The sequence below is a fragment of the Barbus barbus genome (assembly GCF_936440315.1).
Source record: "Barbus barbus genome assembly, chromosome: 2".
In the NCBI taxonomy this organism is placed as follows: domain Eukaryota; kingdom Metazoa; phylum Chordata; class Actinopteri; order Cypriniformes; family Cyprinidae; genus Barbus; species Barbus barbus.
In genome coordinates, this window is record NC_136730.1 from 4,214,586 (window position 1) to 4,240,418 (window position 25,833).

Genomic DNA, 25,833 nt, shown 5'->3' on the forward strand with positions numbered 1-25,833 from the left:
TTTTAATCTTATAGAACCACATTTTACCTAAAATACATACGAATTATCATGAGATCAAGTTGCTTCTTTGAAGACTCATGCTTTGCATATATATTTAGATTTATACACATGCACATCAGAACCCAAACTTGACACTTTTATCTGCTTTTATTCAGCATATGTCCATATTAAATACTGTAATGGTACAAATTACTCACAATTAAAGCTATTCAATTATAATCTCTACTATGTGCTCATGACATTGCCAAAGGATTAAGCGTTTGAGAAATAATTAAGCATTGCTTTTGTTTTTCCTAAAGTGAGCACAGGACTCGTCTTTGTCAATCAGCTGATGAATTGGAGAGACGCTCAGAGTTACTGCAGACAGAATCACACTGATCTGGTCAGTGTGAGAAACCAGAATGAGAATCAACAGGTTCAGCAGTTCATTAGAGATAATAACTCATCTGGATCATGGATCTGGATCGGTCTGTTCAGAGTCAGAGACTCATGGCAGTGGTCAGATCAGAGTGACTCCTCATTCAGATACTGGAAGTCTGGTCAACCTAATAATGATGGAGCTGGTGAAAACTGTACAGCTGTCAGGCCGACCACTCAGGGACGATGGATTGACGTCTCTTGCACCAGTATATATCCTTTTGTGTGTCATGAAGGTGAGCAGATCTTCACAAAACAAACAATCCGTCATCAGCTCCAGATCTCTTAACCCTAAGCGCCTAAGTCGCAAAATTGAGACAAGACGTCATACTTCATGAAATAGACTGTAGTTCCTAATATGGTGTAATATCTCATTTGTATTCCCTACCACTAGATGGCAGACATCTAGTACTTAAATTCTAGACCAAAATTGTTCGAGGAAATAGCAGAGTAAGTGAGCTATCCTGTCATTGATGAGGAAGCAGTTCAGTTCATAGCGTAAATTGTGAGAATCACAATCACATTGGGAAAATCGCCAAATGGTTAATAAAAAGTTGTAGTGTGTTGCAAATTTTATTTGCCGATTCTGGCCACTGGCAGACAGGACAGGTGCAGTCAGTGTGGGGCAGGTGTGCGCTGTGCCATGCAATGAGAGGTACCATACTCTCAAGAACTACAAACTGTGTCTCATAGATACCTGAATGGGCAGATAGCTGGTCAACTGATCAAAAAATAGGCACATGTATTTTACTATGGCACAGTAATATAGTAATAATTTACTACTTTCTCCTGTTTTACTGTTGATTTCCTCTTTTCCTGATCATTTGGAATAAGGATAAAAAGACAAAAAAGAAACAAACATGCAAATAAAACATCCATTCAATATCTATTATTTCCTGAATATTACTGATGAACATCAAAAAGTAGGCTACTGTTCACGTGTTTCACTACTATGTACCGTAATATAGTAATAATTTAGTACTTTCTCCTGTTTTATTGTTGGTTTCCTCTTTTCTGATCATTTAAAATGAGGATAAAAAGACAAAAAAAAAACAAAACAAAAAAAAAAACATGCAAATAAATTCAAACATCAATTCAATATCTACTATTTCCTGAATATTATGAAATTCAAGAGGCCCGCCCCCCTGATGACATCATAATATGCAAATTAGGTGAGTATATTTAAACCCCACATAAACTTTCGGTCATGCCCAACATTTTTCTAAATATAAGCCCTTTCAAGCCACAAGCTTTTGAAATCTTGATGTCAAAATCCCGCATTTTTTCCAAAAAACATGACAAATTCATCCACAGAGTTTGTTCTGCATGTTGTTTTTGATCAGTCACTCTCTAGTTTCTGCTTGTGCTTGGTTTGGTTTCCAGATAAACTGATTGTGATCAGAGAGAATCTGACGTGGTCTGGAGCTCTGAGATACTGCAGACAGAATCATGTGGATCTGGTCTCGGTTCATTCAGAAGAGCTTCAGCGTCGTGTGAGGAACGTGGTTAAACGGGCGTCTACTGCGGCGGTGTGGTTGGGTTTACGTCACTCCTGCACTGTGGGCATCTGGTTCTGGGTGAGTGGAGAGACTGTGTGCTATCAGAACTGGGCTCCAGGGAACGGCACATCAGAGGAGGACTGTGAAGAAACAGTGAGATCTGGAGCAGTTCAGTCTGGAGGAGATCAGCGCTGGATCAGCCGTCCTGAAACTGACCAACTCAACTTCATCTGCAGCAGATATTAAGAGTGAAAGATACACAGACCTTTAATATAAGAGATAAAATGCTTGTGTGTTCCTTTAAATTTATTAATCACTCTGTAAAGCAATAATTTGACATATAATAATTTCTAACTCAGCAGGCAGTCGCACCTGAAGGTTAAAAGCAGAAATCTTTTGCTCAGATGTTTGTTAATATAGTTCAAACAGTTCAAAACAATAACTGTTATTGACTGCACTGTAAACTGTATGAATTGTTCTCTTGAGGGTCTGTTTTTCTGCAGGTTGACGATTTACGGTGCTGTACTATTTCTTCCAAAAATGTTCTATCAATTGCTTCAAAATCAGACATAGTATCTTCTTTTTGAAATTGTGGTCGAAAGAAATCCGACCTCTGCTTAACTTGAGGATGTGCTAATCACCTTTCTGATATTATTGATATTCAGTGTAACACATTACAAGTAATGCAAGTTTTAGTTTTTTTTAGTGAGTGAATGTTTAAAAATGCTAACTTGATGGCATTAGTTTTTGTCCCCACAGCAATCATAGTTTGATGCATAATAGGCCGCAGATTAGATGGGTCAACCGTACGGCTTGAGAAGGCCTTAGACTTTCTATCACATGATGAAACAGAAATAGAGGAGGCTACAGGCACACTGGGTTCCCGCTTGTTCTGTAAATATTTGTGAATGTTGCTGCTATCATAGCGGGGCCCGACACACATCACTGAGAGTAGTTATCAGTTGTTTTTGGTTCACCTACAGCAGATGGAGGAGGGCTTGGGCCCTGGCGTTGTGGCAGCGGCTGGAGAGCTCTCACAAGAGGAGGAAGATGAGCTGGATCCACATGCTTTGGTGGTTGTGGAGCCCACAGTTTTTTAGTTAATATCTGGGGGTTTGCAGCAATGGAGTGGGAGAGTTTGGTCCCAGCATACAACAATTTCTCCATTTTCTTTGAGAAGCATAGCGTAGAAGTTGAGATGCTGGAGAGAGGGATGATGTGTCTGGTGAGCAGGGCTCTGGCTCTGGTGTTTCTTTGGGTGCTGAGTCTTGGAGCTGTTGTAGTACATCACAGTCTGTCTGTAATGAGCTCTGTGTCACACAGTTGCTAAGCGACAAACAGTTTGAGACACAAACAGGAAATCCTCCTTAGACCGTGTCGTTTAACAACATGCATGAAATTCATGGATTTTAAAGGATGCAGCTTCTGAACTGGCACACATTTACAGTTTCACCTTCCTCTGGTTGCAAATCTAACAGATACAACTTACTGAAATGTAATGAAATATGACAAGATCAATGACACTCACCATTTATGTAGAGCCCCTGAAAGACTGAAGTTCATAATGAAAGCATAAGCACATAAAAAGAGTTAGGCACAATAACACTTGCATAAATATTTGCATAGCAATAACTGGCTGTAAACAACTTCAAACACTTTACATCAAGAAATAAGCAACTACAATAAACAGGCTATTTAACAAACACTCCTTATACAGTTCACATGCTCCAGCCCCAAAAAGTCGTGTGGCGTTTACAAGTGGAACGGTGACACTTAAATCTCATGCACTTTATAAACAGAAAAAAGATTTGCAGAACGAACACATAAGCACTGAAACAGTATACAGTGTTCTCATCAGTATTTACCCTTAACAACCAAATAACTCGATGATGCAACAATGCAGCTACAATATGAACCTATATACCAGGGGTTCTCAAAGTCTACATTCAAAGGTCCAAATCTGAATTTTCATCAGTGTCAAAGGTCCGGAACAATTGGTTATTACAAAACGTGTTTTTAATAAACATACATAACATATAACAAATAAACACTCATTTAAAAAAAATAAAAAAAGGTTCCCTTTGCATTCAAAATACTTTAATAACAAGTGCAAAAGTGGCAAAACAATTCATTTAAGTGTCAGCAGTAGAAGTCGACCTATAATGTTTTTTTTCTCTGGCCAATGCCGATATTTAGAAATCAGTACAGCCTATGGCAGATATATGATGCTGATTTTTTGGGCCGATTTTCTATTTTTTTCCTAAAGAGAGTTTGCGTAAATGGTTATTGCAGGGCACAAGATAGTAAGAGTAGTAGTAGTAGCCTAATTCATAGTAATAATACATGGCTCAAAACTTAAGCACCTTCTCAAAACAGTTCTGAAGCATGCTTTTTTGTTTATGTTTGCTGACAGACACCAGTGTTTCCCGCAGACTAGCAAATGCAAGTTGATTCTCTGCCAGCAGGAGGCGCTGTTGGAGCGTGATATATAGCTGTTTCCCCGGTAACGACTGTAATCAAATAAGCGCTACTTTATCAGCCATTACAGGAAAGACCAAATGAAAACTGGCATCAAAGCTTTTCTGAAGAAAACGGACGGTTCTTTTAAAAGATACATTCATATAAAAACACCCGCGCAGCATTTTATTTTTGAAACGCCTAGTGCTCAGTTTATGAGCTAATTATATTTAATTAGCTCATAAAAACCCCCTCCTGAAGCACGTGATGACATCATCACGCAGGTACTGTATGACAAAAACAAATAACTAATTTAATAAATGCACATAACATTTTAACTCCACAAAGCAGCAACAATGAATCAAACAATATTTTGCACATACAGGAAAAATAATTTTGACAACTTATCTTATTTCAATGTATCACATTTATTCTCCTGTTTCACGTCGTCAGAGATGCAAATATAGTCCAGCCTGAAGGTGTAAATGTGGTGAGGACTCAAGCAAATGAATGAGGATATGTTTACATGCATTTAGTCATTTGCAAATGTCACATGCAAATGTGTTCATGTCTTCTGAACAAACAAAAACATACAGTAATCATCAGGAGTATGAAAAGAAAAAAAGAATTTTCAGTAAAAAGAAGAATACTAAAAAGTAACAATGTTTTAATGTTTGCATTCCAGCCAATCACAATCAAGTATCTAGGCAGAAAAAAATAAGACATGACAGAAGACGATATTATTTCAGTTGGGATAATGAGTCCAACAATATTTATTAACATTATAAATGGACCTAAATAAATGCATGATTGGATTGGATTGGATTCAATTTATTGTCATTGCACATGTAGGTACAAGGCAACGAAATGCAATAAAGAAGAAGAACACAGCACAACGTGAGGAAAGAGAGGAGAAAAAAATAGTCCTCACACTACGCTCCTGAACGAGAGTGCAGTGTGAGAACAGACAAAAACCTCAGCATAGAGCACAGTCAACACAGGAACATAACTTGCATAGTAATCCAATTCAGACAAAACAGCCATCCGGCCTGCAGCCATTACAGCGCGAACACAGACCCGTTATCAACTGACGGGATGAAGCGACGAAGGCGTGGGATGGGGGTAGGGAGGTGTATGACAATCTGTATATATGAGCGTATGAGTGTGTGTATGTGTAAGTTCGTGTGAGTTCGTATGCCTTGAAATCCGTTGCGCCAGTACTCCAAACCAGTTGTCTCAGTTCGCAGGTTGTGGTGCGACATAGCAATTGCCATGGAAACGACCTTGGCCAGAGCCCCAGCGCCCGACAATAACAAGGTGTTTGATGGGGGAGGGAAGAAAGAGCATCTCCCTGCAGTATTCACAGGAGAGTTGATACCAGAGCGGCCTTGCCAAGCCGTTCTGTTTTGGGAAGCCGGAAAGAGATAAGATCGTTTTGACTTTGGGCGAACAGCTGTCTTCCAGTTTCACAGCTATTCTCATTGTCCATTCTGATCTCCTTGTCCATCAATCTTCCTTTCGAAAGCCGAGAGCTTAGCCGTGATCGAATCCATATTGCGGTTAATCGTCTCTGTTCAGAGGCGACCGCTCTGCCAACGGCCTCAATCATGACGGGCAGCCTTGAGAGGTTTTGGATAGCCAGTCCCGTCTCCTTAATTTTCCGATAGTTTAGGGCAAGACCTAATCCAAACAGCAGAAACCCAGTTATCATTGTTCCGAATAAGAAGATGTCTTCAATGTCCTCCACGGAGAGAGCCACCAGACACACGACCCGCCATCTCTCCCATGCGTCCATCATGTAGCCAGCAGCAAACGTCCCAGCAGGACATTCCGGTTCTCCAGATCCCGATCTTCTAGTCGAGAAAATGGTGTCAATTGCGTTAAGAGACCAGTTGATCAGATCCATAATTTCGGTTTTGTAAATAGTGCAGCGAGAGACTCTTAAGAAGGACAAGACAATACGAGAGAGCAAGCAGGGAAGTTCAGGATAGGGAGGGTAGAAAAATGCGACCGCCTTCGAACAGAGCCAAACGAGAAGATATATCCACTTCAATGCAGGGTCTTCATGGAGACTCAAATGGAGGGATTTTAAAAGCTCTCGTGACCAGTATCATCTGTCTTCACTAATTAACTCAACCTCGTCAGTCAGATCATTAGTGGGTTGATGGTTTCAGCACCAGATTAATAGTGGCCCAAAGCAGAGAAGCACAAACATAATGATCAGACTGAACAGAGATGTAGCAGGAGATCCTCAGCCCACCAATAACATTAATATATTAATATACTTATTCCTTACTGACACAGACGTCAATATACAAATAAGGGGAAAGAAGCGGACAAATACACAAACATCGAGGAAGTAAATGTGAAAGGGGTTTTAGAGTAATAAACAAATGATGTGACGCTGAATGACGGAAGAGAGCAGATATAATCATCACACAGTCTGAAGCTGCAGACAGAAACATCAGAATCAGGACAGAAACACAACCTCTGAAGTAAGAATGACTTACGGGTACATTTTTTAAGTAGAAATGGACTTCAGAAATGTTAATATTGTCTATGATTGCTTAAACATTTAAAATATTATTTATTATTATTAATGCCTAATCATGTATTAATCCAAGATGAACAGAAGAATATTTGAGTTTTGTTTCTTTCTCAGAAATGGACCAAACTTTATATTTCATTCTTCTTCTCGTTGGTGAGTGTGTTTGTAGTTTTATTGATGATTTATAGTTTCATTAGGTTTGATTCTGTTATGAAAAGCATTAAAGCAAATCCTCTCTTTCACAGCTCTCTGCTCCGTATCTGAATGTGTTCAGCGTCAGTATCACTTTATAAATGAGACGAAGACCTGGACTGAAGCTCAGAGATACTGCAGAGAGAATTACACAGATCTGGCCACCGTTGACAACATGAACGACATGAACGAGCTGAAGAAGAGTCTGAATGATGGAGGTGTTCAGTTTGTCTGGATTGGGCTGCAGAAGACGGGTCGTGATGAATGGCAGTCTTCAGGTGAACCTGTGCTCTATCTGAACTGGGCTACTGGACAACCTGATGGCAAAGATGATTGTGCTATGATGCTGAATGGACAATGGCATGATTTGGGTTGTAGCAATACACGGCATTTCATCTGCAACAACAGTAAGTGCAGCTATTTAAAATTACATCAACTCTTCATTTATAGATTCAACATATACCAAATTTTAATGCAGTACTAAACACTACGAATGTTTAATTTGATCATGAATGAAGAATATACTGTACAATATTTTCTAGAGGGCCTTAATTCATTCTTCTTTTATTGTCACACTATGTTATTTGTCACAGAGGGAAACTGCAATTAAAAAGTCATACTGTAGAAGAAAAATTGCCAAACAAAATAAAATCACACAGAGAGAGAAACTATAATATTTATAAAAGAATAATCAGCATGAACTATAGAGGTGATACTGTCAGGGAGAGAGGACTCAATGCAGAATGAGTGAGTACGGCTTTATTTCCACTACTGCTGATAAGACACGAGAAGGTGAGGAGGGGGTGAACAGTCCAAACAACGAGCAGAGATGAGGCTCAGAGACAGAGAGAGAGAGAGAGTGGCTGCTGAGGAGTAATGGCAGAGCAGAGCGAGACCGGTGGTTAGAAGAGATGGCCTGACAGGAATATAAACCACAAGCCTAAACACTCGTGCTCTCACAGACACTGAACAGGTCTTGCTGATTTACAGAGTCAGTGATCGGCCCGGGAGCTCAGCCTGCAGGACAGGACAGGACTAAAACAGACAAGAGACACCACAACACATGACAGGACAGATGACAGTAACTAAAACCAAAACTGAAGTGGAAAACTAAATCAGAAAACTAAACCAGGTAAAGACTAAAGCAACAAGTAAAAAGAACAAGTCTAAAGGCAAATAACTAAAGAACGATTAAGGGAAATAGAAAAATAAACCAGCACAATATTATTATTATTATTATTACTAGCAGCAGTAGTAGTAGTAGTTATTTAGTAGTAGTGTTTTTACATTAGTAATTAATGTGTTTATTACCCGTATTTGGCTAGCTAGAGGAGTACATTCAGCCAGAGACTGATAATGACTAAATGCTCCAGTGAATGCTAGTAACTTGCTAATCATGCTAATAACATGATAGTCATTGCTATTCATGCTAGTAACATGCTAATCACTTGCTAAACATGCTAGAAACCAGTAACGTGCGGTGAAATCTTGTCATGGGTAGGCTGTGACCTATCAATGTGGCATATGTTCATATATTCATTCAGTTAATGTAGCAACACAAGTTCATATCAGGCATCATCACATCGCTGCATGCATACAGCAACGTCAGTCATATGTGAGGCTAATGCACAATCAAATCTAATGAATGGACACATCTATCTTGTGATGACTTCTACAACAAACAAATGTTTTGTGCGGGACACAGTAAGAGAGGGAGGCGGCGCGGTGTCAGCGAACCGACAAGCAGCCTAGTCACTCTTTCAAAACGCGCAAACGTGCACAGACAGCCACACACACGCTATTGGTCTGGTGACGGCGCACCAGGATTTGAATAGGCTACAGTCAGAAAACATTGTGTCAGCAGTACAGCTTTAAAGTACAAAAACAGCTTATTCGCTCCTACAAACTGCGCTAGGCGCACACACCGACACGCAATGAGCATCTGGCGACGAGAACTACAAAACAGCATTTTATTACGAAATGCACCATAATCGCACAGATAGACATACAGTACAAATGTGGCAGAGGTGACGGCGCACCAGGGTATGGAAGAGAGAGCACAGCAGGCCTATAGCCCACCATCAGACAACACACACAAGCCAATATAAGGGTTTTAAAAAAAATAATAAATAAATGAATAGTTTACGTTTTAAAGGGGATGCTTATTTTTATTTGTAGACGACGTCCATACGTCTATCCCTCTGGACAAAGATGTCAATTACTTTGTTGTAAAAGTCCTCTTTGTTGGGTGTATTTCTCAATTTCATGAGTTACAGCCAACGCTAGGCGCTGCTAGATGCTAAGTATCGGGAAGTGCGGATTGAGTGAGAGCGAGTGGATCACGTGACATGAAGCAAGCTCGGTCTCTGCCTCAATGTTGATAATTCAAGACAGCATGAGAACTGATTGCGCATGCGCAAATCTACATAAACTACGTTATGGACCAAAGAGGCACAGCTAACCTCTGCCTCAATGGCCATGGCCTTGAATTTCCTGCATGAAACAATGGTTTTTAGGAGCAAACAATGGCAAAATGAGTATATTCAGGGTAGCCCCAGGATCCTCCAAATGAAATTCAAGGCTTTTTAAGACCTTTTTAATACCATTTCAAATTCAATTCAATGCCAACTTCGTACCCATTCCGACAGAAGTATGAGGGGAAAATGTCAAATCTGTATAAATTTCGAACCCTAGAAAATAATTATATACAAGTAGGCTACTTGAATTAAATAAAACGTTTTATTTAAATTATCAGTTATATTTTAATACATACGCAACAGCGTAACACACATTTGATTTGTAATAAAAAATAAATTTGAACTTGGTGTTGAACACTACAGCCTTCGAAGCTCTTGGTTGCAATAGGCCTCGCGGTCATTTCCTGGCACAGGCTTGACCCAAACGTAATTCGGATTCCTTGGCCACAGCGGATTAAACCGACACTTTCCCATTTTATAAAATATTACGAAATATGAAATATCCCATTATATAATATTGTGAAATATTATTGCAATTTAAAATAATGGTTTTCTATTTTAATATACTTTAAAATGTAATTAATTCCTGTGAAGCAAAGCAGTATTTTCAGAGTCACATGATCCTTTAGAAATCATTCTAATATGCTGATTTTTAATCAATGTCGGAAACAGTTGTACTGATTTTTTTATTTTTATACTGTATTTTTTGAGACCTGTGATATTTAAAAAAAAATAAAAAGTTAAGAACAGTGTTTAGTCAAAATAGAGATTTTGTGTTACAATATAAACTATTCAAAATTTGGGGGTCAGAAATGTTTCTTTCTTTTTTAAAGATACTTTAAAAAAAGTTTAAAGAAAGTTAAACTTTATTCAGCAAGGATGTGTTAAATTGTCACGAATCTGGTCCTTGCTCTCCCGGTCAACCACCACTAGAGGTCACCCGTTCACCACATTGACTTTTTCACTCACAACACACTGGACTCCATTTCCCACAATCCATTGCACTGACGACTCGCACAGCTGTTCACCATTATCTCACCCACACCTGATTATCATTTCTCACTCACTCACTATTTAAGTCTGGGACTTGCTATTGCTCACTGCCGAGTATTGTTAGCCTGTCTGCACTACAAAGCGTTCTCCGTTCCTAGTTTTCCTCGTGGTTTTCCTGTGTTCTGATTCTTGCCCGTGTTCCTGGATTATTCTTTCTGCCTTGCCCTGTTTGGATTTGTACGCCGATCGTCGACCACGCCTGTTTACTGACCACTCTTCTGTCTTGCCCTCAACATACCTGTTTGCTGGTTATTCGACCCTGCCTGTCTTGACCATGTTTCAAAATAAAGCTTTGCACATGGATCCGCACGTCTCACGTCTCGTCAGCCCTGTAACAGAATACTCGGCCACAAAAGGATCCAGCGGCTTTTCAAGAAGACATTGGCCAGGTATGGACTCTGCACGAATGCTATTAACCCTCGAGCAGGGCTCGCGACCGCTCGAGGTTTATGTACAGGAGTACTTAGACCTCGCCTATGTTTCTGACCTGCCGGACTATGCTCTAATAGATTTTTTTTGTGAGGGCATTAATCAGCCACTCAAACGACAGTTAATCCGTGAGGGTCCCCGTGCGTCACTCAGTCAATTTATGGACTATGCTTTGCTGTGTTTGGGCTCTTCATTCACTGTGGGTGTTTCGGAGGAACGCAACACCACACTCACTCGCAAAATGGCGGTAACCACAACACCCCTTCATGTCTCCGCTGTCAAGCCAGAGCCTGCTCACGTCATCGCTGTCAAGCCAGAGCCTGCTCACGTCATCGCTGTCAAGCCAGAGCCTGCTCACGTCATCGCTGTCAAGCCAGAGCCTGCTCACGTCATCGCTGTCAAGCCAGAGTCACACCACGCCTCAGTGCTCCAGCCAGAGTCACACCACGCCTCAGTGCTCCAGCCAGAGTCACACCACGCCTCAGTGCTCCAGCCAGAGTCACACCACGCCTCAGTGCTCCAGCCAGAGTCACACCACGCCTCAGTGCTCCAGCCAGAGTCACACCACGCCTCAGTGCTCCAGCCAGAGTCTCTTCACGCCTCCACCAAACTGCCAGAGGCTGTTACCACAGATTCAAGGTCAGTCCTTCGAGTTCTGATATCCAGTGTGATGGACCCACCACTGACGTCGGTGCGAGTAGCTGGCATTCCCAGGGCCTCAACCCTGGCTGTTACAGAGACTGTTCCCCTGACCTCAGTGCTTCCCGTTATGGCGGTCGCCATTTTGAGTGTGTGGGCTGCACACTGTGCTCCTGAGGCCTCTCCTGTCCACGAGTCTGTTCCTGAGGTCTCTCCTGTTCACGAGTCTGCTCCCGTGCCTCCAGAGGTGGCGGCTTCCGCTGCAGAACCTCCCGAAGTGGTGGCACCTACTCCCGAATCCCGAGAATCCAGTTCTCATGTCACGGCCACGGAGGCCGTTCCTGACCTCATGGTCTGCCCTGTCACAGCCATGGAGGCCGTTCCAGACCTCATGGTCTGCCCTGTCACAGCCATGGAGGCCGTTCCAGACCTCATGGTCTGCCCTGTCACGGCCATGGAGGCCGTTCCTGAACTCACGGTCTACCCTGTCACGGCCACGGAGGCTGTTCCTGAACTCACTGTCTGCCCCGTCACGGCCACAGAGACCGTTCCTGAACTCACTGTCTGCCCCGCCACGGAGACCGTTCCTGAACTCACTGTCTGCCCTGTCACGGTCATGGAGGCCATTCCCGAACTCACTGTCTGCCCTGTCACGGCCATGGAGACCTTTCCTGAACTCTCGCCCTGTCCTGTCACGGCTAAAGAGGCCATCTGTGAACCCTCGCCCTGTCCTGTCACGGCTAAAGAGGCCGTCTGTGAACCCTCGCCCTGTCCTGTCACGGCTAAAGAGGCCATCTGTGAACCCTCGCCCTGTCCTGTCACGGCTAAAGAGGCCGTCTGTGAGCTCACGCCCTGTCCTGTCACGGCCAAGGAGGCCGTCTGTGAACTCACACCCTGTCCTGTCACGGCTAAAGAGGCCGTCTGTGAGCTCACGCCCTGTCCCGTCACGGCTAAGGAGGCCGCCTGTGAATCCTTGTCTTGCCCAGTCACGGCTATGGAGGCCGTCTGTGAATCCACGTCCTGCCCAGTCACGGCTATGGAGGCTGCCTTTGAATCCTCGTCCTGTCCTGCCACGGCCATTGAGACCGTCTACGAACTCTCGACCTGCCCTATCACTGCCCCTGGGACCATGGGGACTCTCTCTGTGTTGTCTGTCTCTGTTCTCCCTGTGGTGTCTGTCTCTGTTTCCCCCAGATCCCTGATCCTGCCATGGCTTCCTGAGCAATCTGCTCTACCGTGGAGATCCTCTGCCCTGTCTACTCCACACTGGTGGGCTCTGGCTCTGTCTGCTCCGCGGTGGTGGTCAGCTGTCTGGCTCTGGGGGTCTCCTGCTCCACCCAGGTGCGCTCTGGTCCCGTCCTGCCCTGCCACGGCTCCTGAGACCATGAAGGCTCTCTCTGTGTTGTCTGTCTCTGCTCTCTCTGTGTTTTCTGTCCTTGTTCTCCCCAGATCCCAGTCTCTGTCATGGGTTCCTGCCCTGTCTGCCTCCCTGTGGTGGTCCTCTGCTCGGGGCTGGTGGTCGCCTGCTCCGCCCTGGTGGGCTCTGGTCCCGTCCGCTCCGCCCTGGTGGGCTCCGGTCCCGTCTGCTCCGCCCTGGCCTCTGGCTCCGCCCTGGTTTCCTGCTCTGCCGGTTCTGCCTCAGTCCCCGGTCTTCCCACTTCCTCGCGGGCCTGGCCCTCCGTCCCTCCCCCTGTTCCGCCTCTGCTCCACCGCCCTCCTGGATTGTTTGGGAGCGTCTGGAAGCCGCTCTTTGGGGGGGGGGGGGCTATGTCACGAATCTGGTCCTTGCTCTCCCGGTCAACCACTACTAGAGGTCACCCGTTCACCACATTGACTTTTTCACTCACAACACACTGGACTCCATTTCCCACAATCCATTGCACTGACGACTCGCACAGCTGTTCACCATTATCTCACCCACACCTGATTATCATTTCTCACTCACTCACTATTTAAGTCTGGGACTTGCTATTGCTCACTGCCGAGTATTGTTAGCCTGTCTGCACTACAAAGCGTTCTCCGTTCATAGTTTTCCTCGTGGTTTTCCTGTGTTCTGATTCTTGCCCGTGTTCCTGGATTATTCTTTCTGCCTTGCCCTGTTTGGATTTGTACGCCGATCGTCGACCACGCCTGTTTACTGACCACTCTTCTGTCTTGCCCTCAACATACCTGTTTGCTGGTTATTCGACCCTGCCTGTCTTGACCATGTTTCAAAATAAAGCTTTGCACATGGATCCGCACGTCTCACGTCTCGTCAGCCCTGTAACATAAATGGATACAATTGATAGTAAAGACTTAATATAAATATAAATATTTCTATTTGGAATAAATGCTGTTCTTTTAAACTTTTTATTAATCAAAGAATTAAAGAAAAAAGGAACACATGTTCCATATAAATATGAAGCAGCACAAGTTTCAACACTGATAATAAATCAGCATATTATAATGATTTCTGAAGATCATGGGACACTGAAGACTGGAGGAATGATGCTGAAAATTCAGCTTTGATCACAGAAATAAATGCTATTTTAAAGTATAGGTATTAAAATAGGAAACCAATATTAGAAATTGCAATAATATTTCACTGTATCACTGTTTTATCTGTATTTTTGAAATTAATACAGCCTTCATGAGCAAGAGACTCAAAGTCAAACACCTGATAAATAATTGACCTTGTTTTTGAGTCTATAATATAGGCCTAACATAATATATTATCAAAACAAACTATTTAAACTGATAGAATAGAATAGAAACTGAAGCAAAACTTAAGCTGAGATCTGTAAGTTAAATATAAAAAAGTGAACATATGAATTCTTCTATATCTGTCTAAACATGGTTATGAAGTACAGTTTGTACAATACCCTTGTGTGTGACCGTACGTTTCAGAGTTTTGTTACCCATCCTCCATTATTTCCAGCACTTAATCAAGCCACTCTTCTTTAATACATGAGGCGTTTTATTTCACGTCATTATGTTTGTGTTGTCTCTCGTGTTGAGCGCACCGCAACCATTGAAGTATTCAGTTTCTACAGCGACTCATTTGGTGCACATCGTGCTCTTTCTGTGAAACAGGTTCTAACTCTGTCGTAACATCAGCTCTAGAGTGGTTTGCCCGAGCCTTGGTATTCTTTCCCTTTTACTGGCGGCATTCAATCAAATGCGCGGTCGCGCGTGCGCTCAGCTTAGAGAGAACATTGCGTGGGAGCCCTGTATTTAAGTTGAGTTTTACAGTTTTATCTACCAAATTCTGTTTTCCATTATTTTCTGGATTCCATTTTAATGGTTTTCTAATGGTTCCATTAAATTTTGTAGCTGCCGAGAATTTAGTATTTCTTGTTTATTTAATTATTTTAAGCGTTTTTGTTTAGGGCTTTTAATTTGAAGTTGCTTAGTGAGCGCCAGTAAGTAGACACGTTTATTATGAAAAGGCGCATAGTAAAGAAGAGGAGAAAAAACAGGAACATGAATCTTTTCCATTTGTTTTTCTTAAAGCGAACACAGGACTCGTCTTTGTCAATCAGCTGATGAACTGGAGAGCCGCTCAGAGTTACTGCAGACAGAATCACATTGATCTGGTCAGTGTGAGAAACCAGAATGAGAATCAACAGGTTCAGCAGTTCATTAGTGATAATCACTCATCTGGATCACATGTCTGGATCGGTCTGTTCAGAGTCAGAGACTCATGGCAGTGGTCAGATCAGAGTAACTCCTCATTCAGATACTGGAGCACTGGTCAACCTGATAATTATGGAGGTGCTGAAAGCTGTACAGTGATTGTACAAGGCTCTCAGGGACGATGGATTGACGTCTCTTGCACTAATCTATATCCTTTTGTGTGTCATGAAGGTGAGAAGATCCCCACAAAACACACACAATCCATCATCAGCTCCAGATCTCTGAAATTTCACGCTACATCTCAGGTTAACAAAGTGCACTTCTATAATGTTCTTAAAGTGCTCTATTTCCGCACACTTATTTTGTATTTAATATACTAAAAAAAATTATTTATTACTTCTTCAGATAAACTTAAGATCAATTAAGTGTATTCAACTGTGCTATTTTGGTACACCATGAATATGAATATGTGCTTTTAACATGCTATCTCTGCATTTAAAAATGCATTTAATCACCACTTGTAGTACACTTGAGTGTATTAGTGTATGAAGATGGGTTCAAGTGTACTACAAGTGGTGACTAAATACAGAGATAGTATGTTAAAAGCGCATTTTAGTTCATGTTCATGGTGTCCCAAAATAGGACAGTTGAGTACACTTAGTTGATCTTAATTATATCTGAAGAAGTAATAAATAATCATTTTTAGTATATTAAATACAAAATAAGTGTGCGGAAATAGAGCACTTTAAGTACATTATGTGCACTTTGGTCCCACGTTATATTAGGTGGCCTTGACTACTATGTACTTACATTTAAATTAATCATTTGATACAATGCACTAATTGTGTACATACATGTTTTTACATTGTACTTATTTTTTTTTAAATACCTATATATAATTACATTTATAATTACACTGTTGACCCACCCTTAAACCCACCCAGACCACTTAACCTGTCCCTATCCTTACCCGTATCCCACCTCAATAGCAGCAGAAGTGTTTTTCAAAACAGTATGAATGCAATAAGTACATTGTACTTATTTGTTTGATGTAAGGACATAGTAGTTAAGGCCACCTAATATAAAGTGTGACCTGCACCTGGGATGTCTGCCATGACAAATTCATCCACAGAGTTTGTTCTGCATGTTGTTTTTGATCAGTCTCTCTCTAGTTTCTGCTTGTGCTTGGTTTGGTTTCCAGATAAACTGATTGTGATCAGAGAGAATCTGACGTGGTCTGGAGCTCTGAGATACTGCAGACAGAATCATGTGGATCTGGTCTCGGTTCATTCAGAAGAGATGCAGCATGAGGTGAGGAACGTGGTTAAACGGGCGTCTACTGCGGAGGTGTGGTTGGGTTTGCACAACTACTGCGTCATGAACATGTGGCTCTGGTTGAGTGGAGAGATCGTGTGCTATCAGAACTGGGCTCCAGGGAACGGAACGACTCCAGAAAACTGCAAACTCGAGAAGAGAAAAGGAGCAGTTCAGTCTGGAGGAGATCAGCGCTGGGTCAGCCTTCCTGAATCTCACCAACTCAACTTCATCTGCAGCAGATATTAAGAGTGAAGAATATTCTCTTTCTCTTTGATTTTCTTTTATGTTTGCTCAGAATAAATTTGATTATTGTGCTTTAAATGTGGCCAGAACTCTGTTTTTAATTTCTGTATTTTAATTTTCGTGGGATAATGTGCTCTTAACAGCAATGTTTAATATTCTTCAGATGTCTAAAATACTAACATAATATATGTCTGTCTTTTAAGAGTCTCTCTGTATATCTGGTGTGGTTACGTCTCTTTTATTGTTTTGCAATAATCATATATTAGAAATGACTGGTTGCATGTGATGCTGTGAGCAGCAGCTCTTGAGAAATATTTCCTTTGTTTGTCAGCAGAATGAAATCTGGTTATTCATAGAAAAGGGATATAAAATATCTTCAAGAGTTTTATTCGTCACATACACAATTATACAGAGTATAACCAGCAGTGAAATGTAGGTCAGGTCCGCTCCAAGGACAGTGCAATTATAAAGTATACAAATATTAAGAGAAGAAAAGTAGAAAAAAATAAAATAAAATAAAAAGAATAAAATAAAAAGATAGATAAAAAATATAAATATAAATGTGCAGGTCAGTATGTTGTTGACTTAAATAGTACTAAGAGGAATGTGCAAAATAATGTGCAAAAAAGTTGTACAGGGTATATAATAGCAGCAATATGAGGTAGAGAAAAATTATGAATAGCTTATTGTTTATCTTGTGTTTGATCCAAACAGGAAAGATGAAAACCATGAGATAAACACAGAACATCAGCTCAAATAAACTCATCTGCAGCCAATATTTTTGTCTCCTGACTCTTTCCTGATTTTCTTCTGATGTCACAGTCAAATTATAAATTACGCTACCAGTCAAAAGTTTATGAACAGTAAGATTTTTTTTTTTTTTTATATGTTTTAAAGTACCACATGGTGCAATTACCATGGTGACACACAGGACAGTGTTTATGTTTGATCTTATAGTGTGTGTGTGTGTGTGTGTGTGTGTGTGAGAGAGAGAGAGAGAGAGAGAGAGAGAGAGGTGTAGTGAGACCTGTGCTCCTGGTGGTAGATCTTTGTGATATAACAGCCTTGTGTTCATTAAACTGCCCTACCTGCCATCGGTAAGCCTCGGTTTCCTTTCTTTAGTTTCTTTGTCTCCCACGTTTGTATAATCTACTCTGGGGGCTGTTCCATAAACCAAGATTAGAGTATAAGCCAGGCTTATTTCGGTTAGTCAGGCTTATTTTTGGTAGATTCGGTTTCATAAATCAAACTTAAAAAAGTTCAAACTCAGTTACCCCGGCAACTTATGCTGGCAAACTAACCTGGTCCGGAGCAGGCTAACTGTCAGGCTAAGCTGAGCTCCTCTAACACTGACCAATAGGAACGCATCCATATTACCACTGACTCTCTCACATACAGTCAGTTTAATTTATTATCGGTCCAAAAATAAAAGTATACAGAAAATACACCTTAAATAATCAAATAAATAAAAAATAGGCTACAACCAACTGTATTTAATGTATTGTGCCCAAAATGTAGGCGAATGACATTTTAACATAGTTGCTACTTGTGCATGCAGTTGATCAGAAGTTTCTAGCCATGCAGCCTTTCTCTCTGAATTTATGACAGCTGTACCTTTTATGGTTATTAGAACATTAAAACATTACAATCTAAAATGGCTCTTTAAAGCATTAAAGCATAAAAACCCAATCAAAAGTTAAAATCACTGAATTAAAAATGTAAATTTATACTAGAAATCAGAGTACATTTTAACTGATAAGAGGAACACACATTTAACTCATTTGAGCTAGTGATTAACAGTTGCTGCTATCATAAAAATACACTTATATGTAGGAATTAAAAATTCTATGCGTCACATTTAATGTCCAACAACAAATATTTTAGCAGAATGTATATTTTATTCAGAATTCTTGCGCTAGTATTCTATTCTGCTCCGTCTGTGTAGCGTGCATGCGCGCCGCAGCGCTCGTTCTCTCGCATAAGCCCCGCCCACTCCTGACAGCTAAATGGATATATTTGCATGGCTTTCTGACATTTACAGATGTAATAATATACCTGTGACGTATCAGTTATGCACTGAGGAAAACACAATGTTTCAAATGCGTTAAACAGCACAAATATTCGCTGTTTGCTATGGTGGATCGATTTGATCCATGATCGACATTAAGGGCTGCTTCAGAATAAGCGTGTACTCACATTATCCTGACTCATTGAACCTGGATAGCATTAGTCAGATTGCGTGAACTGAACTTGAATTGTCGTTTATGGAACCGCTTTAGTCCCGATTGATTTGTTAGGTTATTTCAAGTCAGGTTTTGGACTTTAATCCCCGCTTTTCTTAGCGTCTTTTATGGAACAGCCCCCTGGTCTACAGTTTAATGTTTTTAAGACTACCCTAGTGTGAAACAAAAAAAGTGTACTAAGTATACTTGCAGCCAGACTAATTGTCAGTATACTTCAAGTGTGTTAATGATTACTTAACTTGAAGTGTGCTATTTTGGAACAACTTTTTTGTACCAAGTGTATTTTAGTTGTAATTAAAGTTTATTTAGTGTACTTTTTGATGCTAAATTGGAACTATTTAAAGTATACTTAGTACACTTTAAGTAAATGCCTATTTTCATGCTTGATTAATGATTTTAAAGTGTACATTGTTTGTATTACGAGTACATTACAAATTAATTATGAGTGTCTTTGAAACACACAAGCAATATACTATAAATGTATTATTTTTCAGTAAAAATATGCTAATTTTACCCCTAATGCTGAATCCATTTTTAAGGTCATAACAATAAATACATAAATTCAATGACAGAGACAGATTATTAACAATTCAAACAGTGTTTATTTACACCTCAAATGGTTTTAGCATTGCAAAACATAAAATGCACCAACCATGTTTTTAAATAAAAAGAACGCTGAAAGAAACATAAAATGACATTAATTTCAAACATGTAAAATAAATACAATAAAACAAAAACAATTTTAAATTATACATGTCCAAAAAATATTGCAATTCTATAAAGAATTGCTCTGATACACTTGCGCCTGATGGCCGCTCTCACATCAGATGTACTCGTGTGTGGAAACTCCACAAGAACAGTGTTTGTTAAAGTAAAAGAGGTAAGGTCAGAGGGCATGTTCATACAAGTTTTCCTTTTTACTACATAAGACTGTAAATATCCTGTATTAAACCCATACTACTTAATAATGAACATCATGATTAGCAGTGAGGAACTGTTGTCTGCATGTACACTTCAGTCCCCAAGCCATTGTATCAGGAAATTAAAGACTACCTGCATGACTTAATTGCCCAAGGCTGGATTGAGAAAACCCATTCTCCTCTTCAATTGTATGTGTTCGTAAGAAAGATGGCAGCCTTAGGTTGTGCATTGACTATAGAGACCTCAATAGGAAGCTACTACCTGATCGCCAGCCTATCCTGAGAGTATACAAGACATTCTAGACAGTTTAGGAGGTAATGCCTGGTTTTCTGTATTAGATCAGGGCAAAGCTTACCATCAAGGTTTTGTGTCTAATATAGATTGTATCAGTATGTAACGTCAATATTGCTTCCAGTGAATTAGTCAAACATACAGTATACAACAGAAATTAATACACCAATGTAGCATCACTATATTAGTTTTATGTCTCCAGAGAGCAGACCATTGACAGCATTCAGTACACCATGGGGCTTATATGAGTGGGTTCGTATTCACTTTGGCCTCATGAATGCACCTGCAGCATTTCAGCATTTCATGGAAGAGTGCTTAGAAGGACTTAGAGAGGAAATGTGTGTACCCTACTTGGATGACATCCTGGTTTTCAGCAAGACATTTGATGGACATCTTGAAGCGATGAGAAAAGTGTTGCAATGTTTACAAGCCCATGGAGTAAAGCTGAAACCTCGAAAGTGTGATATGTTCAAGAATGGAGTTCGCTACTTAGGCCGAATTGTTTCCGCAGAAGGCAGTAGAGTGGACCCTGCCGACACGGTTGCTGTAACAGCACTTAAAGAGAAAACCAAACACTGTGGGAGAGCTACAGAAAATTTTAGGTCTACTGAGTTATTATCGCCAGTACATCAAAGACTTTATGTATGACTTTATGTATGTTTATTTCTATTTACATATGTAGGCTATATAAGTTTAATTTAAATTACTTTAATGTGTTATAATGAGTTTGCACTGGACAGACCATCTGTATTTTCCGAATTCCTGGTGGCAGTTGAGAGAGAGTAGAGTTATCGTGACAACTGCAGCGCATCTTCAGACAACAAAAGAGGACCGCTTGGGCAATCAATACCCCTTTATACAAACCCACAGCAACTTTAAGATAAGTGCAAGTGGAAATATAACACACAAGACCTTTTTTGTAATCCATATTAAGAAAGCCTACAAGAACTTTCAAGACCCAACTATTCTTGTGAAGCATAATGACATTGCGTCAAAGGCAAACTGAAATATAATATGTTATTCATTCTGCCAATACAGTCAGAATCAAAAATGGTGGCACACTACATTACATCTAACATCCTTGGATATCGTGATGTCCTTCATATGGTGTGAACTATACTTCCGGCTTTGCTACTGTTCGGACGCTCTTGCTTATTGCTCTGCGCTTTGCTCCCTATTTTTTGCATTTTTCTCATATCTCTCCAAGATTTTAACTTCAGCAGATCAGCACAGTGCTCAGACAACACATTTTTTTAGGGGAAAATTAAGACTTTCTCCCAGCAGTTTACATTCCAGAGACGGAAAAACACAGCTGTCTACATTCAAACAGACGAGAGAAAATGCCTCTCGTGGAATCTTCCTGCTGCATGAACTGCCACAAACTTCTACAAAGGATTGCGGCTCTTGAAACAAAGTTACTTGCTGGACTTCCAAAACAGGCGGAACACACAGCAGACGGTCATCACGGACCCCCTCAGCATACAGCTGGTGAGTCCTCTGAATCTCAAAAGTTTATACAAAGTGTAGAGGAAAAAGCCGAAACAGATCGACAGACAAATCGATGGCACAAACAGGGAGCGAGACCTAAAGGCAATCGAGACATCAGATTATCACGAGTATCTCGTATTGCTGCCGTAGCATCCTCTACCCCAGATACGGCTATGACAAGACTTGTAAACACTGGTATCTTACCACCCCCTTTACATCTTGAGAACAGATTTGAAGCATTAATGAATGTGGGAGAGAAATCCGCAAATGTGACTAAACACGGATCGAATCAGCCAGCAGCTAACATCGCTACTAACAGGCGCTCAAGGTCGAGCAGACAGCGGCTTTCAGCTCAGAGCACAGCCGAGCCCAGGACTCTGATAGTGGGTGATGCTATTATCAGAAACATCAGTTACAGGACTACAACTACATACTGCCTTCCTCAAGCAAATGTCTCTGATGTGAACAAAGAACTTCGGAACATTCTGATGAAGCACAAGACTGCAAATCGAGTCATCATCCATGTGGGGAAGAATGATATTCGGAAGGAGCAGTCAGAACTCCTTAAGAAGGATTTCAGTGAACTCTTTGAGACGCTTCAAAGTCTTGAAGTTCAGTCGTTCATCAGTGGACCACTCCCAGCAAGGGGAACTAACATGTTCTCACGGTTGCTTGGGCTGAATACATGGCTACAAAGGACCTACAGTATAAAAGGAGTCAACTTCATCGACAACTTCAATCTTTTCTGGGGCCACAGACAACTGTTTAAACTAGATGGCCTCCACCCAAACAGACTCGGTGCAAGAGTGCTTAAGGACAATATCTATTTCTCCCTCTGTCATCCTTCAGCGGTGTGTGCCAATCTACTCGGCCTGAATGGCACACACACACCTGGACAGAATATGAGTGACCACAGGAATTCATGTCAGCTTCTGAGTCAACATGTGGTTGACACATCCCACAAGGATACTGATAACACCACGCAGCCACAACAAGCACTGCTCATGGACATCCCGGCTGAGCCCTGCCCACAGAGCTCATCACATGCAGACTGTGACGTACTACAACAGCCCCAACAGCTCCAAGACTCAGCACCCAAGGACGACTTTCTGGAAAACAGCATCTCACAGCCACCGGAAACAGCAGAGCCAGAGCCAGAGCCCTGCTCACCAGACACACTTTCCCTCTCTCCAGAATCTCCACTTCTAAGCTTCTCACAGAAAATGGAGGAACTGGTGTATGCTGGGACCAAACTCTCCCACTCTTTCGCTGCAAGCCCCCAGATATCAACTAAAAAACGGCGGGCCCCACAACCACCAAAGACTGCAGGCCCAGCTCACCCTCCTCCTCCTGCGAGAGCTCTCCGGCCGCTGCCACAACGCCAGGGCCCAAACCCCTCTCCATCTGGTGTAGGTGAACCAAAAACAACTGATAACAGCTCTCAGTGATATGTGTCGGGTCCCCGCTATATTAGCCACAACATTCACAAATGTTTACAGAACAAGCGGGAACCCAGTGTGCCTGTAGCCTCCTCTATTTCTGTTTTATCACGCGATAGAAAGTCTAAGGCCTTCTCAAGCCGTACGGCTGACCCATCTAACCTGCGGCCTATAATGCATCAATCTAAGATTGCTGTAGAGACAAAATGTAAATCCATCAAGTTAGCATTTTTAAACATTCGCTCACTTAAAAATAAATCATTTCTGATCAACGATTTAATAACCACAAACAACCTGGATTTTATGTTTCTAAATGAAACATGGTTAGAAGACAGCTGCAGTTCAACAGTCCTCACTGAAACAGCCCCTCCTAACTTTAATTTTATAAGTGTCTGCAGGACTATTAGGAGAGGTGGAGGTGTAGCTGCTCTGTTTAAAGATGTTTATCAGTGCAAGCAAATGTCATTTGGTCAGTATTCATCTTTTGAATACCTAGGTATTGTGCTGAAAGGTGCTCCACGCACCCTGTTTATCATTATTTACAGGCCTCCAAAATATTCTCCAGCCTTTGTTGATGATTTCACTGAACTGTTATCAATGATTTCCTCAGAGTTTGACTGTTTTGCTATTGCAGGGGATTTTAATATTCACATAGATAATGCAGAAATCAAAACTACAAAAGAAATTATAACTGTTTTAAACACTTTTGACCTGAGTCAGCATGTGCACGGACCCACACACAATCGTGGACACACCTTAGATTTACTCATCAGTAGAGGTCTAAACATCTCATCCATTGTAATCAAGGATGTAGCACTATCTGATCACTTCTGTATTTTCTTTGATATATTGATCTCAGTCACCACTGAATCTAGATCTGTCTCTATCAGAAAGAGATGCATTACCGAGAACACTGGTGCGCTATTTATGGAGGCAATATCATTAACACCAAGCATTTCTGCAAACTCTGTTGATCTTCTCCTGGAGTCATTTAACTCAAAAGTTAAGAATGTTATTGATGATATTGCCCCGATAAAAGTCAGCAAGAAGACGGGGAAACAGAAATCAATTTGGAGAAAATCAACAGCAGTTCAGAGCATGAAAAGACAATGCAGAAAAGCTGAGCGGATGTGGCGGAAGACGAAACTCGAAATTCACTATAGCATCTATAAAGACAGCCTTCATGCTTTCAATGTGGAACTAGCCACAGCTAGACAGACTTTCTTTTCAAACCTTATAAACAGTAACTTAAACAACACTCGCACTCTTTTTGCGACTGTTGAGAGACTGACAAACCCCCCCCAAGTCAGATTCCCAGTGAAATGCTCTCCGACAGCAAATGCAATGAGTTTGCTTCCTTCTTTTCTGAGAAGATCAATAATATCAGAAAGGAGCAAATCCTCAAGTTATGCAGAGGTCACACAGATTCGACCGCAATTTATAAAAGAAGTGACTATGTGTGTTTTTAAAGAAATTGACAACAAAATTTTGGAAGAAATAGTACAGCACCTTAAATCTTCAACCTGCTATCTTGACACACTTCCCACATCCTTTTTCAAAAATGTGCTTAACTGTTTAGAAGCTGATCTCTTAGAAGTGGTGAACGCCTCACTTCTTTCTGGGACTTTTCCAAACTCCCTTAAAACTGCAGTTGTTAAGCCCCTTCTGAAAAAGCGCAATCTTGATAACACCATGTTGAGCAACTATAGACCCATATCAAATCTTCCTTTCATAGGTAAGATTATTGAAAAGGTAGTTTTTAATCAGCTGAACAACTACTTAAACTCAAATGGATACCTGGACAATTTTCAATCTGGTTTCCGAGCACATCACAGCACAGAGACAGCACTCATTAAGATAATAAATGATATTCGCGTCAATTCTGATTCTGGCAAAATATCAGTGCTGGTACTACTAGATCTTAGTGCTGCGTTTGACACTGTCGATCATAACATACTTTTAGAGAGACTGGAAAACTGGGTCGGGCTTTCTGGGATGGCACTCAAATGGTTCAGGTCATACTTAGAAGGGAGAGGTTATTATGTGAGTATAGGAGAGCATAAGTCTAAGTGGACGGCCATGACATGTGGAGTCCCACAAGGCTCAATTCTTGCACCGCTCTTGTTTAACCTGTATATGCTCCCACTAAGTCAGATAATGAGGAAGAACCAAATTGCCTATCACAGCAAATTGCCTATCACAGCAATTTTTATTTTTTATTTTTTTTTTTATTTTATTTTTTTTGTTAAGATGGCGCCGGTGAGATCGGCTGCCGTCACGACTGCTCCGACCAAACTTTGTCTTTTTTTGTTATTTTTTCGTATTGTTAACTATAAATACCGGTTTCTTTTTGTAAGATGGCCATTCTTACATACGACAGGGCCACTCTTATTTCTATTGGTGCACAATGCACTAACCTTTCGCCGTTTTTGAACCCGGACCCATCCTGGCCGAGCGAGATCCTGAGGAGGAACAAAGGACGCGACCCGTACCGGCGTCCTCGAGGGAAACGAGCCGGCGTCAGGAACAGGCTGAGGGCTCGCGCACACCGCGCTCCCTTACCAA

At 41.2% G+C, this 25,833-nt stretch overlaps 2 protein-coding genes across 2 annotated transcripts; both read left to right on the plus strand.

The window, feature by feature from the left end:
• Nucleotides 1-331: 331 nt before the first annotated feature.
• Nucleotides 332-2,162, plus strand: LOC306888609 (L-selectin-like; the record flags this gene model as incomplete). The annotated part of the gene is made up of 2 exons (XM_079447040.1): nt 332-563; nt 1,894-2,162. The coding sequence occupies 2 exons, from the start codon at nt 332-334 to the stop codon at nt 2,160-2,162; spliced, it is 501 nt and encodes a 166-aa protein (XP_079303166.1).
• A 4,664-nt stretch (nt 2,163-6,826) lies between these two features.
• On the plus strand, nt 6,827-17,385 carry LOC306888553 (macrophage mannose receptor 1-like). The gene is made up of 5 exons (XM_079446928.1): nt 6,827-6,868; nt 7,036-7,074; nt 7,167-7,520; nt 15,204-15,557; nt 16,528-17,385. The coding sequence occupies exons 2-5, from the start codon at nt 7,038-7,040 to the stop codon at nt 16,887-16,889; spliced, it is 1,107 nt and encodes a 368-aa protein (XP_079303054.1). The 5' UTR covers nt 6,827-6,868; nt 7,036-7,037; the 3' UTR covers nt 16,890-17,385.
• The last annotated feature ends 8,448 nt before the right edge of the window (nt 17,386-25,833 follow it).

What these genes read in the sequence shown, in the direction of transcription:
- LOC306888553 (XM_079446928.1), top strand. Translation starts at nt 7,038, where the DNA reads ATGGACCAAACTTTATATTTCATTCTTCTTCTCGTTG. An exon ending in GCATTTCATCTGCAACAACA is followed by an intron (nt 7,521 to 15,203) that starts GTAAGTGCAGCT and finishes TTTTTCTTAAAG; the next exon opens with CGAACACAGGACTCGTCTTT. An exon ending in TCCTTTTGTGTGTCATGAAG is followed by an intron (nt 15,558 to 16,527) that starts GTGAGAAGATCC and finishes TTTGGTTTCCAG; the next exon opens with ATAAACTGATTGTGATCAGA.